Genomic DNA, 14,382 nt, shown 5'->3' on the forward strand with positions numbered 1-14,382 from the left:
TTGCAGAACATATTTAGTTGTTCATAAAAAGGTAAAGGTATCTCCTGTGCAAGCACTGGGTCATGTCTGACCCTTGGGGTGACGCCCTCTAGCGTTTTCATGGCAGACTCAATACGGGGTGGTTTGCCAGTGCCTTCCCCAGTCATTACCATTTAGTTGTTCATACACACCTACTTATGTTGGGTTAGCAAAGTGAGTTTGAGGCCACTTTTGAGGGAAATTGCTTCCTTCCACTTTCTACCCCTTTGATGAGATTCTGATTTGCTGTGGTATGCTGTTTTAAACATTCTTTCTACAGTGCTGCTTTCCTGTCAAGGGAAGAAGCCTCCCTTAAAGATGTAAAGTAGAGGTCGCCATCTGCCCAAGAGACATGCTGAGTTGCCAAAGATGAAAGAAAATTCCAAGGAAAATAGGGAGGTAATAAAAGGGCACTTGGGGAAGGGGGGAGTGGCACTGTTTGAAATAACCATAGTACTTTAGAGATGACTCATTAACAGAAGGAAATTTACTGTATGAAAACCCTTGTCCCATTATTGCTTTACTCAAAATGTTAAAATCTTCTTCATCTCTGGTGGTGGTAACTGGCAAGGCCTAAATTTTAGCAAGATCTGAGCTGGAATTCAAGATGCCTACTCATTATCATCCTAATCCCTGAGTGCAGAAATATTCTGGGCAGAAATGACAGTTTACAGAAGGCAACAGCCTTCTCCTGTAGGTTCAAACTGTCAAACAATGTGTAAACTCAAGGGTTTTCTATTTTTGATTCAGCTCCTTCTTGAACAAATGCTAAATATTCCCAAATCTTGGCTAACATTTCAAAGATAACTTTGATAATCTTTTGCAAGGAAAATTTACTGCGGGAATTACTGTCAATCACATGGACAACTATTGTGCCTCACAGTTGTTGGCACTAATAGCTATTACTAGGATTTCATAGTTTAATATTAAGAAACCATCTGGAGCCTTTATATCTTGTTGTAATACAATGCTACTGTTTTTGCTCAAATCTGGCAGTTACTTTATCTTGCTGTAATGAGACACAGAAGCAAGCTCAAATTCAAAAATGTCATACTCATACAATGTCGCTAAAATCAATAGGACTGAACAACTGACAAAGATTTGTTTCATTGCCAGTGCCAAATGAAGCTCCTGACAGTGGCTGCCATGCACTGGAATCAATGCTTGTACCTTAGCTCTGAAATGTATATCAAACAGAGATCTGTCAAAAAAGGGGATATATAACATTTAGAAAGGAAATACAGGTGGGAAAGATTTGTTGTCCAGGTCTGCATACAGATTCTTTCAGTTGTATATTTATCCTGAGTTATTGTAAGGAACCCAGTAGGATATAGGTTTGGTAAAATAAGCAAAAAAGAAACCTCCACACTTTTGCTTCTACAAAAGTATTTCTGGGGAAGCCAATAATTTATCTTATTGAATATTATTCATGAATACATACATGGTCTGGGCCCAGTATACCTGAGGGACTGCCTTGCTGTCAATTTCCTCCAAATAACTCTCCACTCTGCCACTTCCAATAGGCTGTTGATCCTTGGCCCCAAATCTGACTCCAATCAGGGTCAGATCTTTTTTTATCCTGGCCCCCAACTAGTGGAATGAGCTCCCAGAAGAGATCAGGGCTCTGCTGGAGCTAGCTCAGTTCCTCAGGGCCTGTGAAATGTAACTCTTTTGCCAGGCATTTGGTTGAGGTCGAATGAACCAAAAACCATCTACTGGGCCCCCCAGAACACCCCCCCCTTCCTAAACTGATTCCTGAACTGATCAGCCTTTGGAGTTATAGTTATAGCTTTTATTAGTTTTTAGAGGGATATTTGGGGGGGGGGTTATGCAGTTGTAACCTGCCTCGAGCCTTCGGGGGGAGGCGGGTAAAATAAAATAAAATAAAATAAAATAATAAATATGTTAACATTGATAAGTTAGCAATGTTATATTAGTTATAAATTACTATGTAACCACTGTTACTACTGTTGTTTACTTGATATTATTCTGAATTATAATGTACTTATCTTGTTTCCTATGTTCTATGTAAACTGCCCTGAGCCTAAAGGGGAGGGTGGCATATAAATATAATGAGTGAGTGAGTGAGTGAGTGATATGTGACCATAATGGATAGTTGCACAGAACAGAAAACAAAAACTAAAAAACTAACTGGAATAGTTAGGGCCTAGAAGGTTGAATGTCTGTGTGGACTAGGTATCAAGTTACAAAAATATGTGAACGTTTATTTTGCACACAAAAATACTCTTTGTGGTTAAAAACATATATAAAGCCCATAGGCCACTGTAGAAAGGTTATCCTATGCACTTTACAATCTTAGTTCTTAGAAATTCTAAGTTGCTGAGCAATACATATGTTCCATGGCTCTTTCCTCTTTGAAAAATGTCCAGCAGGCAGTAATTCAGAGAATACAGTTACTTATTGACTTTAGAAGACTATGACCTTTTATGCACGGTGGCATAAACGGCGCTGCCACAGTGCCATTGTGGTGGGGCACGATGCCCTACTGTCTCCCGTGTATGCACGGGGGTGGGGCATGTTGGTTTGCCTTGGCGTAGCAAGCGCGTTTTCGCCGGGGCCAGGAGGGCCAGATCGCTTCCGGCAAGGTAAGCACAGCAGTGGGGGGGAGGGGGGCAGGCCCCCTCCTGGTGGGGCTAGGGGGTTGCCCCTGCCAGCTCTGTGGTTCCACGGAGCCCACAGGGGTGTGCGGTGTCCCTTCAGGGACACCGCAGGTCAGAGCTGGGTGGGCTAAAAGACCCGGCGCTGGTGATTATGCACAGGGCCGGCCCGCCTCAGTCCCTGCTGGCCCCTGGCGTACCCAGGAAGTTGCCGTGTTTGCTTAACACAGGCCTTCTGTAGCCTTGGGCTGGGATGCACTTGCACTGGCAGCGGCGGCAAGCATTATCGGGGATTTTCCCTGAAGCACTGCCACCGCCAGCGCGGGCATTATGGCCCATGCATTATGGGCCTATCATCCACACGAATCTTTATTATAGAAGCAAAATCATTGTGAAGAAGAGTTGTTTTTATTCCCCGCTTTTCACAGTCCAAAGGAGTCTCAAAGTGACTTAAAATTGCTTTCCCTTCCTCTCCCCACAACATATACCCCCTGAGGTACGTGGAGCTGAGAGAGTTCTGGCAGGACTGCTCTGTAGAACAGCTCTAACAGGCCTAGGACTGGCTCAAGTTCACCCAGATGACTGCATGTAGAGTAGTGGGGAATCAAGGCCCACTATCCAGATTAGAAACTGCCACTCTTAACCATGACACCTAGCTGGTTTAAAATTATAGGACTTTGTTAATTAACAGCATGCAAGAGTAGGAATATATCATAGTACTGAAAGGCTATATTTCTCTAATTCATCTGGCAGGGGAGGGGGGTAATCATTCCAAAGATTTCAGTCAGCACCTAAAAGCTATTTCTATTCAGAGCAGACAGTGTACAGTGACATGTTGGAAGTCACCAAGAGGGTGAATAGCAATAGAAAAAGCAGAGAAAAGACCTATGAAAAAGGAGTCTATTACAAGTAAGGATGGAAGAAAGATGGAGAAACTAGGGGGGGGGAGTCTTTAAAAAAAAGAAATTTGGGAAGCAGGGTGCTACTAGCAAGGGCTAGAAGATACAACTCAGAAAAAAGCCTCATAATGCTTTTCAGTCCAGCCTAACAATCAGAAAGAATATAAGATCAAAGTCTTCTACCAGACCAAAAAATGAAATTAAAGCTCTGAAATGTTCATCGGTAACTAAATAAATGCAGTGTCATCTCTTTATGTCCTGGGACTTTAATCATATTGGTTCTTTCTAAAGAAAAATACACCCTTTAAACTTTCTTCAAATTTTGTTTTATGTGACATCTTCAAAATATCCCTGCCATTAAGGCAGCTCTAACTGACTAGCTACTTCTAACACTTTCCTTATCTTTTTCTTCTTATAAAAAATTTCAAAAGCCAATATTTAAAACTTCATCATGTGCCACAAGTACGGGTTCTACAGTATTTGCAGCCTCTTAATGTTAACCTGGCCAAATTTCCCAGAGGAAACTGTATGTTCACCATGAACACATATTAATGATTACTTCCAGTTAAAATGTCAAAATACAAATGGCAATCTACCAAAACTGAACAAATTTAAGAAGCCGATACATCTTTAATAGGAATTATGGTCCATTTTTTCCTCCTTGCCAAACTGCCAGAATAATTGTGTGTTACATATACAAACAATTAGTATCATTTCATCCATTCTTCTCTTTCAAATGATGTAGAATAGATTTGAGTTTTCTACTAAAGAATTAATGCCCCATCCCATCTAAAACAAAATGGGTATTTTAAAATTAGATGGCTCTCTATGTAAAGGTAAAGGTAAAGGTGTGCAAGCACCGAGTCATGTCTGACCCTTGGGGTGACACCCTCTAGCGTTTTCATGGCAGACTCAATACGGGGTGGTTTGCCAGTGCCTTCCCCAGTCATTACCGTTTACCCCCCAGCAAGCTGGGTACTCATTTTACCGACCTCGGAAGGATGGAAGGCTGAGGCAACCTTGAGCTGGCTGTTGGGATTGAACTCCCAGCCTCATGGGCAGAGCTTCAGACAGTATGTTGGCTGCCTTACCACCATGCGCCACAAGAGGCTCTTTATGTGCGAAGTCTAAAAAGGTATCAGCTCATCTGCATATCACTCCCCTTCTCTTGCACCAAGAGTTTAGTAAGCAGGGAGACGGTAATAGGTGAGGGACTTCACACCCCCAAGATGACCTGACAAGCTGGATAAAGAGTAAATCAAGCTAACATCTCCATTGACTAGCAGAAAGAAAAATGAAAGAGAAAAAATAGCCATTCTTGATGGAAGAAAGTGAAGATAACACGGAGCCTCTTCTCCCTTACCTTTTGGGATTATGTCCACATATTATACACTCAAGGCTGCTTCACTTCTTTATTCACTTGATAAATAATGAAAAGAAAATACTTCATGATATTTTTCCCCATGCTTCTAAGACTAGTGTATAGTGAAGCATCCTGGACTGGGGTTTTTGGGAGGTGGGCACCATTTGCTCCTTGTAGTTTTACAATTCTTCTAAAGAGGTCTGACCAATGTGCACTGGATTCAAAAAGTAAATTGGTCTCAACTTGCAGATATATTAGCATTGTGAGATGCCAATTAGAAATGTGTCTCTGTATATCTACTGTAACAAAATTGGTTTAAATACTATTTCAGTGTGTTACAACCACTTCAAATTTCAAGTGCCAAAAATGGGTGCCAGACTAGCTTTTAGGATGATGAATGAAGTTTTCTTCATTTTCTAACAGATACAATAGCACAGGTTGATTCTTCTGAACTATAAACACTATTTCCCTTGATGAATTGCCATCAGGGATTAATAAAATACTTAATAGTTAATGAAGGAAGGAACCGAGAAAATATTCTTTTTACCCCACAATATGGAAGATAACAAAGATGAACATACTGATCCTATGCATGTTATTCATAACTACATTTCATCATGAAAAGTGGAACTTATGCCCATTAAGTAATCAAAAGACAGACTTAAGGTTTTACTCCAGGAACACTGTTTTTGACATTTCAAATATTTAACACAAACGAGATATGTTCCTGTGAAAACCTGCCAGCAAATGATGATTAATGTTCACTCCCACTAATCTACTGCAGAGCAGTAGTGACCTCTCCCCCCAATTAAATTGTAAGGGCCTACCTTGAAAAAAGTCATTGTTGCACCATCTTCAACTGCTCCATATTCTATCTTTGTTTGCTTTGCCAAATCATCCGCCGAATCAATGGGGGACTCCATGCGCTCCACTGTCAGAAAGGCGGCTAGATTAGCAGTGTACGAGGAAATGATGATAAGTGTGAAAAACCACCAAATGCCTCCCACTATCCTGGTGGAGAGGGCTTTGGGCATGAGCTCGGAACCTAACGAAAATCAGGGGGAAAAGATGAATCTGGTGCATAAAACAGTATGATCTTATTGTAAGAATCCAGTGCTTTTTGGTATGGTGGTGAGAATAGCATCATTAAGCAATGTTTTTAAAAGTTACATGCTTATGAATCACACACACATAATTCACATGAAACATTAAAGAAATACACTTAAAGGGGGGAAAGGGTTTCAGGAACTCTTGAGTTCATGAAATGCAAAATATAGCAATGGAGATGTATGCTACTTTTAACCCAAAGGGACAATGAAAACCATAATGACAAAGAGAAGATGAGCCATCAAAGAGAAGCATTGCTCCAAAAAACAAAATAAGCCGTAACTGTGAGCCTCTCAGTTAGTAATTGCAGCAGCTCTTATATAATCTTCAAAGCATTTATGATAAAGCAGCTCACAAAATGTTTTGACTCCCATAACAAATAAGCTATTGCCACAAACAAACAAATAAACCTCAAACTCTGCTTATAAGGGAACTGGAGAAGTATATCAGAAAAATCTGATACAGGGGAAGGATAGCACAAGCCTGAGTTCTTAGGTAACCATTACAAAATCACCACAATGAAGCCATATGGAGAAAAACAATGGTAAAATAAAACATATCCCATCAGTATGCTTAGCCTGGAAAACAGGGGTGACAAAGCTATACATTTTATTCATTAGAGTAGCAATGAAATAAAATAAAGATTATTCTTATGACTAAATTAGACTGAGACAGACTACAAATGCATTGCTGGAGTTGCCTGTTCATGACACTAAAAATGGAGGGGGCTCCAGTCACTGATCAGTAATAATATCACTATGTATATATAGCAACTAAACATACTACTGGTAGCACATCACCTCCTTTTGTGCTTCAATATTAAGAATAACTTTTTTCTTAAATTGCAAAAATACAAATGTACGTTAACATGCATGAAATTCTTGAAAATGTAAAACTGAATAATTCAATTGACTAACAGCATCAAGGCAAAATATATACATATGCATTTTTTCCACAATGCATGGAAGGATGTTGCAAGGCATATATGCAACAAAATTTTATTTTTTAAGAAAAAAAGGAAAATATATTTTATAAAGTGCTAGGATTTTTAGTAAAGTAGCAAGGGAATTTCCCCTTTCATTTGTTTTGTTTTTTGTTTAACTTGGGTAAAATGGAATGAAGGCAAGATGGACTATTTTATTCCTAATTAATTATACTGGTTATAATATTGTATCAATTAAGGAACTGGTCCAGCAAGGTAACACATCTTCCAACGAATGGAGCTTATACCAAACTTAACATCAATTACAAAAGAGAAAAATAAAATTAAATGAAAAAAGAAGTGGTATCATAACTGGACTATTCAATCCAAAACAGCCCATCTTACTCTGCAGTTCATCTTACCCTTGCTGTTTCAAACAAAAAAAGCTGATAGACTTGGACATGACAGCCAACTCCAGCGCCAGACTTTGCCTAGAATTCTGCAAGGAAAAAAGTAGAAAAGTACCTTTCTGATGTAGTTGCTCCTAGGCCCTGTCAGTCAGACACTTAGACACCATATTACAACTAATACTGCCAAATAAGCTCAATGGCTTTTACTGCTTTCTTAAAAATTGACACTTAGGAAAGTCAAAGAACTTGAAAACAAAGAACAGTAGAAATGTTTGCCATAATTGCCCCAATTACCACAAGTTCATATCTTACCCAAGATTTTTAAGAGCGTGCCACCAAAGCCTGTGAAACAGAGCCTGGTTAGGGGCTGACTGTCATGTACCCAAGGTAACGTCATGTCCAGCACTATATCCCACAATTTCCTGGGAGCGAAGGGACGTGGGCAAGGAATGTATGAGTTTCCTCTATCATGTAGCCTCCAGCATTCATGGAAATGTGTTAGGACAATATGGAAATGATGCTGTTTTAATGTGTTATAGCTTTTACAGGAATTTTGAGTTATACCCGATTTATTTCATAGACTTAACCAGATAGGAATTAGATCCCTATTTCATGTTCAAACAAACAAACAAACAAAAAACCCTCCTATTTTTCCAACAAAAATGCCTTCTAATTATTTTTCAATGTGCTAGTTATTGTGGGCTACTCTACAGTTTGTGGGCTACTCTACAGTGTAAGTCAAGGTTCATTAATTTCATTATTAATTATTAAATGAAATTATTTTTTGGTCCTTTAAAAGAATAGGCAATATCATATCTTTTAAGAGAGAAGTGTTGAAAACTTTTTTTTCCCAAATTCTGATTGATATCTAATGTAACAAACTAGTTATTCATGTTTAAGGATTCATTGAGCTTCTAGTTCTCAAATAATAAATAACCAACATCCCATGGCAAACCAGTTTAAAACTCCACTGACTTTGAAAAGCAATTTCCAAGAAGGTAAAGGACTGCTGTTCAAAAACAAACAAAAGAAAAAACTGTAACACGTGTCAAAAGTAGCTTTTTTGATCATGATCTGTTTACACGAGTTAGAAGACTTGGGGCCCCAATGTGCTTATGATAGGGGCTGTGAACTGTTGAGCAGAACAAGCTTGACTACATATTATTACCTTAACTCTATTCCCTGCAGATATTCTATATTAATTCAAATATTTTTGGACTAGGATGCCAGGAAAGAACTGATCAATCCCGTGAGAGCTAAACTTTCAATTCTAGACTCAATGAACATATTATATTCCATGACCTGCATAAGGGCAAATTAAAAAAATAATAATGTCAATGAACCATTGATTGTTTTCATGGTTCCTTTTATGTTTGGCCATTTGTCACATTTCTGCTCTTCCATGGACATAGAAAATTATAGATTGGATCCAAAAGGACACTAGCAGAACAGCACTTACAATTTTTGACAATTCCCCTCTTTCTCTGCTCCCCCTATTCAATTTGTGAGAACCTATAGATACAAATTTTGGAGGATTCAGTAGTATGCAGCAGGATGAAAGGAACAGGAAAATCTCTTTTCACTCCACTCATGTTATTTTGGATCCAACCCGAAGTGTATTGCTATGCTAATCTTATCTAAAAAAAAAAACTTGTTGAGAGATTATTTAGAAATTATATGGTTCACCCTTGAGGCACCTGCAACTTTGGAAGATGTGCTATAGAAGTTTTAAGAAGCAACAGAAGTTTTTGCTATTTTATACCTTTTAAACATTGCATTACAAAATGCTTACTTTATCATATAATTCATATAATATTGTTTTGTAGTGCAATGTATTTAGCTCATCAGTTTGCTTAGCACTATTTGCTTAGCACATTTTGATTATGGCTTCTGGCAGTACTGTCGCCATATTTTAGAAACATTTAAGAAGAAGGTTCATAGACCCCCATAGAACATTTGTTTATTAAAGGGAATAAGTTATTTATTAAAAAGTATTAAGATATTATTGTTTTACAATGCAATGTATTTGGATCATCAGTTTACTAAGCACCGTAGAGCGCATTTTTATTACTACTTCTGACAGCAGTCACTGTCACCAAACCTTTTGAATCATTTAAGAATAAGGATTATAGACCTCATAGTCCAGCTATATTAAAAGTCCCATTCATGTCAATGGGAGAGTCTTGTATATTCTTTATTTTCCTCCATTGAAATGAATAGATTTAATCACTTAACTTTGTGCTTATCATTTTAGTCATTGTGGATCTTTATGCATTATTTAAAAACAAACAAACAAAAAGTCAGCCTAGTTTACAAGCACTACAGTGATTTATTAAAATTTCTGTAGCTTCTCCTGGGCAGTCATATCAATATCCTTTTAAATATTTGCTATGACATGTCATCAAATGCATTAATTACTTTTCCCAAGATGCTGGTCTTTAAAAATAAATGTTTTCCCCCACAGGATACCCCAAGATACATGTCCATTTTATGCATTACTGGCTGACAAAATGGTCTGCTAAGAAAAAAGTTGTTTTATCACCTAAGTATATACGAGTATGTCCCTGAAACTGCCAGCTTAAATGAAATTCAGTGGTGGAAAATGTGTTCAGGAAAAAGAAGTAGCATGGACACATTTCTTGGGTATTCCATGGAAATATGGGCAAATTTTTGTAAAGCAGCAGAAAAATGAAAAAAAGACTATTTGTTTTCAATAAGTAATATTAACTGTATCCGAAACATTACACTGCACTCCTTTTCTACACAATATCATCTACAATGGGAAAAAGTTCATAGTTTGCCATCAAATGCATTGCTTATATTGACCATCTTTTACATCAAATAAAATGACTAAATTGCATGAAACTCAACAGGTACAAGAGGAGTGCACTGTATAACCAACAAAAACCCAGTTGGTTTATTATTGATTATTACCTGATTGGCATTCCTATAATTTTAGCAACCATATTTTTAAAAAGAAAATTTGAATAACAACAAATTTCTTTACATGCACTATACAGCATGCAATATATGAGCCATGTCTGTCCTGCCAAGTGCAGATGTTCCTCATTTTAGAAAATCTCAAACACAACATGGTTGCAACAATTATAATAGACTGAGGTGACATTTATCATCCATGCAATAAATGACATCTCATTTCAGGACTAAATAGGGAGTGATCGCTACATCAAAATGAGACAACAGTGGAGAATGAGAGATAGGAAAAATGTTTTCTACTTTTGTTTCATAGAGATGTAGCAGATTAACTGTAGTGTTCATGTAATCATGTACCTATATTTGGGGTCAAAGTATGATAATATTTACTTATAGATTTATATGGATTTCCGGGGAATTGTGTTGCCTGAAAGTGAGATTTTAGGATGCCTAGATGTAAAAAAGCTGGTTTATGGTTACATGCACAGAGGCACCCATGCAAGCAGTTAGTGCCAGAGAAAGAGAGAGAATGGTTACCCCCAGCAAAAAGTGGGACATGGCGCCCAAGAGAAAGAGCAGGCTGAATCGTATACCTTGCTGCATGAGAGCTCCAACTCCAAACCAGAAACTATTTAGCAAGGTAAAATTGTTTTCCACCACGTCTGAGTCGGGGTTGCAAGGGTGTGGATTATACCACTCATAGGGACTAAACCTGTGGTAATTGACAGAAAAAAAGAACATATTTAACAAGCAGTGAGCAGAAAGGCTATCCAGCAAATTGCTGCAAAAGAAACAGAAAAAACAGGAAAGGGTTAAATAGAAAAAGAAAGTCTTCACAAAATCATTACATTATATAAATGACAGAAAGCATTACAAGAAAAAAAATAATACCACCAATGATGAAGACTTGGGTCTTCATTAATAAGTTCTCACAGCCACAGAGTTAGAAACAGTGTAGTGCAAAAGGTGTTGCAAAAATTCACTGTGACTCAGCATTGCTCAGGCCCTCAGTAAATACCACATCCGATAGCTCATAAGCACAGAGACACACATACACAGAAAAAGAGGCTATTACAAGACATTAATTAACAAGAAAACCATTACACTTTAACACTAATTAAGACATTCCACAAAGAATATCAGATAATGATTGAAAAACTGTTAATGAAAATGTGTTAATATGGTTGTTGGAATCTATTAAAACCATATCTGCAATTCAAATTGAATTGTTTATTATGACATTTTTTTAAAAAGTAGAAGTGAATTCTGTGCGGCTTCACCTAACGAATTAAGAGTACTCAGCAGGAATGCACTTAGGCTACCATGTGGCTGGCTTTAGAACTGTCTCCATCTCTCTCTCTCTTTCTCTGCCTCCAGAAATTTCTTTAGCATATCAGTGGAAAATTTTAAATCTTGTTTAAGAGTAGAGACCCGTTACAGCATTCCAGAAACACATAATGGTCACCAGTCACTGCTTTGGTCAATCCAGATTCAAGTCCAGTAGCATCTTAGACATCCAGTAATACAAAGTTTTGAGAGTCATAGCTTCCTTCATCAGATCTTGTTGGTCTCTAAATTGCTACTGGTCTTGAAGCTCTTGTACTGTAGACCAAAATGGCTACCTACCAGAAACTACCTTGATAAATCACACATCAGTGGATTGGAAAATATTATCTGGACTTATGAACAGTTAATTCTCACAGCTGATGATCGTGTAATGTGTGATCATTTGCATCATATTCAGCCTCAGGTATAAAACCGCATTTGTCAAATGGCTAAAACATGCAAACATTCTATAGTGTTTTTAAATTATTATTGTTTTCATACATAAAAATAGACTGTTGAAATAAAATGAGATGTCCAAGCTAGATTAGTTTCAGATCAGAATTTTGCCTTATAGGCCCTCTGTTTCTCTACTCATCTAGATTTTGATGTCATAATTTCACTGTGGTATCACATTACTACTTGCGCCTCAGCTATGAAACACAGCCATAGGGAAAAAAATGCAGAGTTGCATTTTTGATGTTTACTTCCATCTAAATGAAGTCTTTAAAAATATTGAACTGTGTGAGAATCTCATGCCTGTTGTTCGTAGTACATTAGAAAAAAGAAAGAAAATATACAACACAGTAACACAATAGATCATAACTATTGCAATAATTAAAAACTCAGAGGAGTTTAAGTACTAAACTGTTGATAAAGTATTTTTATAATTTCTCAAATCTTTAAAGCCACTCTGTTACAAACCAAATTGGAATATGTACCCATTATGAAAGTATTAAGAAAAATCTATCTTGTAATTAAAGCTATCTGAATAATGTTTCTGTCACTTCAGAGAATACAATTTTCTTCCCAATAATCTCTTCAACACATTAAAATTCAGAAGATCAAACAATCCATTTTTATCCTCTTAATACACTGATAGAACACCTCCTGACTTAAAAGGCTGTGCTTGAAAAACAAAGAAATGCTTCATTTAGTTCTTAAAAGTAAAAGTGACATGCTGTTCAGAAAAGGTTGATTGGGTTATAATTAAAAATGTTGACCTTATTTCTTGTACAGATTTCCAAGGAATGGAAAATAGCCTTACTCCTTTTGTTGTTTATTGTTCAACAACAAGAATCTTTTAAAATTCATTGTGTTTGATTCTGTAAATTATATACAAGTTTAAATTTAAGCACTGGATGTATGCCTCTTCTAGTTTTTGAAAGGCAAAAATATAGGGAACAAAGAATTTGTTCATTTATTTTGCTGGGGCTTTTGTACAGTTTAGGCACTTCAACATCAAGTGAAGCCATTTTGTATCATTTGCTACTTCAATCTATTTTAATCATTGTCTTCTGCCTAATGAATATAATTTCTGTCATTTTCCTTGCTTTCAAAATTTAGTCAGTGACCATTTTAAATGTAATAAAATATATCTTGAGATTTAAGATCACACAGAATTTGTATGTGAGCAAAAGATGTCTAGGTTTTTCAAGAAACCAATTTTAACGTGTAATCTAAAACATTTGTAAATTAAGTTTTAAATTTCTTCTGTGGAAACAAATTATCAGATGTTCCAGAGGAAAACATGGTACAATCCTACTAAGGCAGTACTTGTTCAGGATGCAGTACACAAATGACCCCATACATAAAATGAAATGAAATAAATAAAATTAATCATGCAAGTGTTAAAGATTAAAATCTAGAATAATAAACTTGTTTTCCACATGCACCCATTTAAAAAAAACGTGAAGAAGGCCTATACTATCAGTTATTTCTAAATCTTTTGGGCAGAATGGTAATTTCCATGGCTTTTCCATTCTTGCTGCAAACCCTTTCACACTGTTCATGGGAGTACCTGTCCCCCTGGGGCCAGCGTTTTGTGGAGATCAGTGGGTTGTAGTAGAAGTGGACAAGCAGGAAAGTTTCATTCTGCTGATGGGAAATTTAGTCTGGATCCAACCCAATAATCTAATCTCATTGTTCTGAATCTCAGTTCCCACTATTTTTAGCAGGACTTTGAATGAGTAATTCAAATAAAAGTTGCTTGGAGGGAAGGAGTCTTGTGAGTATTATCCACTTTTTAAAATCCATGTGATATTTTACCTAACAATGATCTCAGGTTCCTTATAATATACCTTTCTTTGACAGAAACTCTTCCCTTTTAATGCTGTTATTCCTCTATCTCTTTTCTTTAACCAATAAAATCATCATCTTCCCTTCTTAGTACAGTAAGTACCTTCTTCCACTCTACCTCTTCTATTGCTTCATGAATGTATTGCTGGAATATGCAAGATCTGTGATGTGCATGATTCAACAGCATATGAGAAAAATGTCCTTCAGAGCAGGGGTAGTCAACCTGTGGTCCTCCAGATGTCAATGGACTACAATTCCCAAGAGCCCCTGCAAGAAAACACTGGCAGGGGCTCATGGGAATTGTAGTCCATAGACACTGGAGGAGCACAGGTTGACTACCCCTGCTTCAGAGGGCATCAGAGGAGAAACATAGTTAGCATAATTAGATCAGGAACTTCCTGATATATTTCAAATAATCTCCTTTTGGGTCCTGATTGGCTCAATTGGAGATTTCCTGCTCCTGTGAGCACACTTCCCCTCTGATTGCCTC

The 14,382-nt window shown here is 37.2% G+C and overlaps 1 protein-coding gene across 8 annotated transcripts in view; it reads right to left on the reverse strand.

The window, feature by feature from the left end:
- The window catches only part of GRIK2 (glutamate ionotropic receptor kainate type subunit 2), a 624,521-nt gene that overhangs the window by 143,664 nt on the left and 466,475 nt on the right, over positions 1-14,382 (reverse strand). For 6 of the 8 annotated variants that reach the window (XM_077303360.1, XM_077303345.1, XM_077303379.1 and 3 more), the window contains 2 exons: positions 10,865-10,983; positions 5,726-5,943 (listed from right to left, as the gene is read on the reverse strand). The exons of 1 other annotated variant lie outside the window; for it this stretch is intronic. In XM_077303360.1, the coding sequence (XP_077159475.1) occupies positions 5,726-5,943; positions 10,865-10,983 (337 nt within the window). Of the gene's footprint in view, positions 1-5,725; positions 5,944-10,864; positions 10,984-14,382 lie in introns of those variants that run through there. One more of the 8 variants, XM_077303404.1, reaches the window with a different exon arrangement.

This window comes from Paroedura picta, chromosome 1 (genome assembly GCF_049243985.1).
Source record: "Paroedura picta isolate Pp20150507F chromosome 1, Ppicta_v3.0, whole genome shotgun sequence".
NCBI classification, from domain to species: domain Eukaryota; kingdom Metazoa; phylum Chordata; class Lepidosauria; order Squamata; family Gekkonidae; genus Paroedura; species Paroedura picta.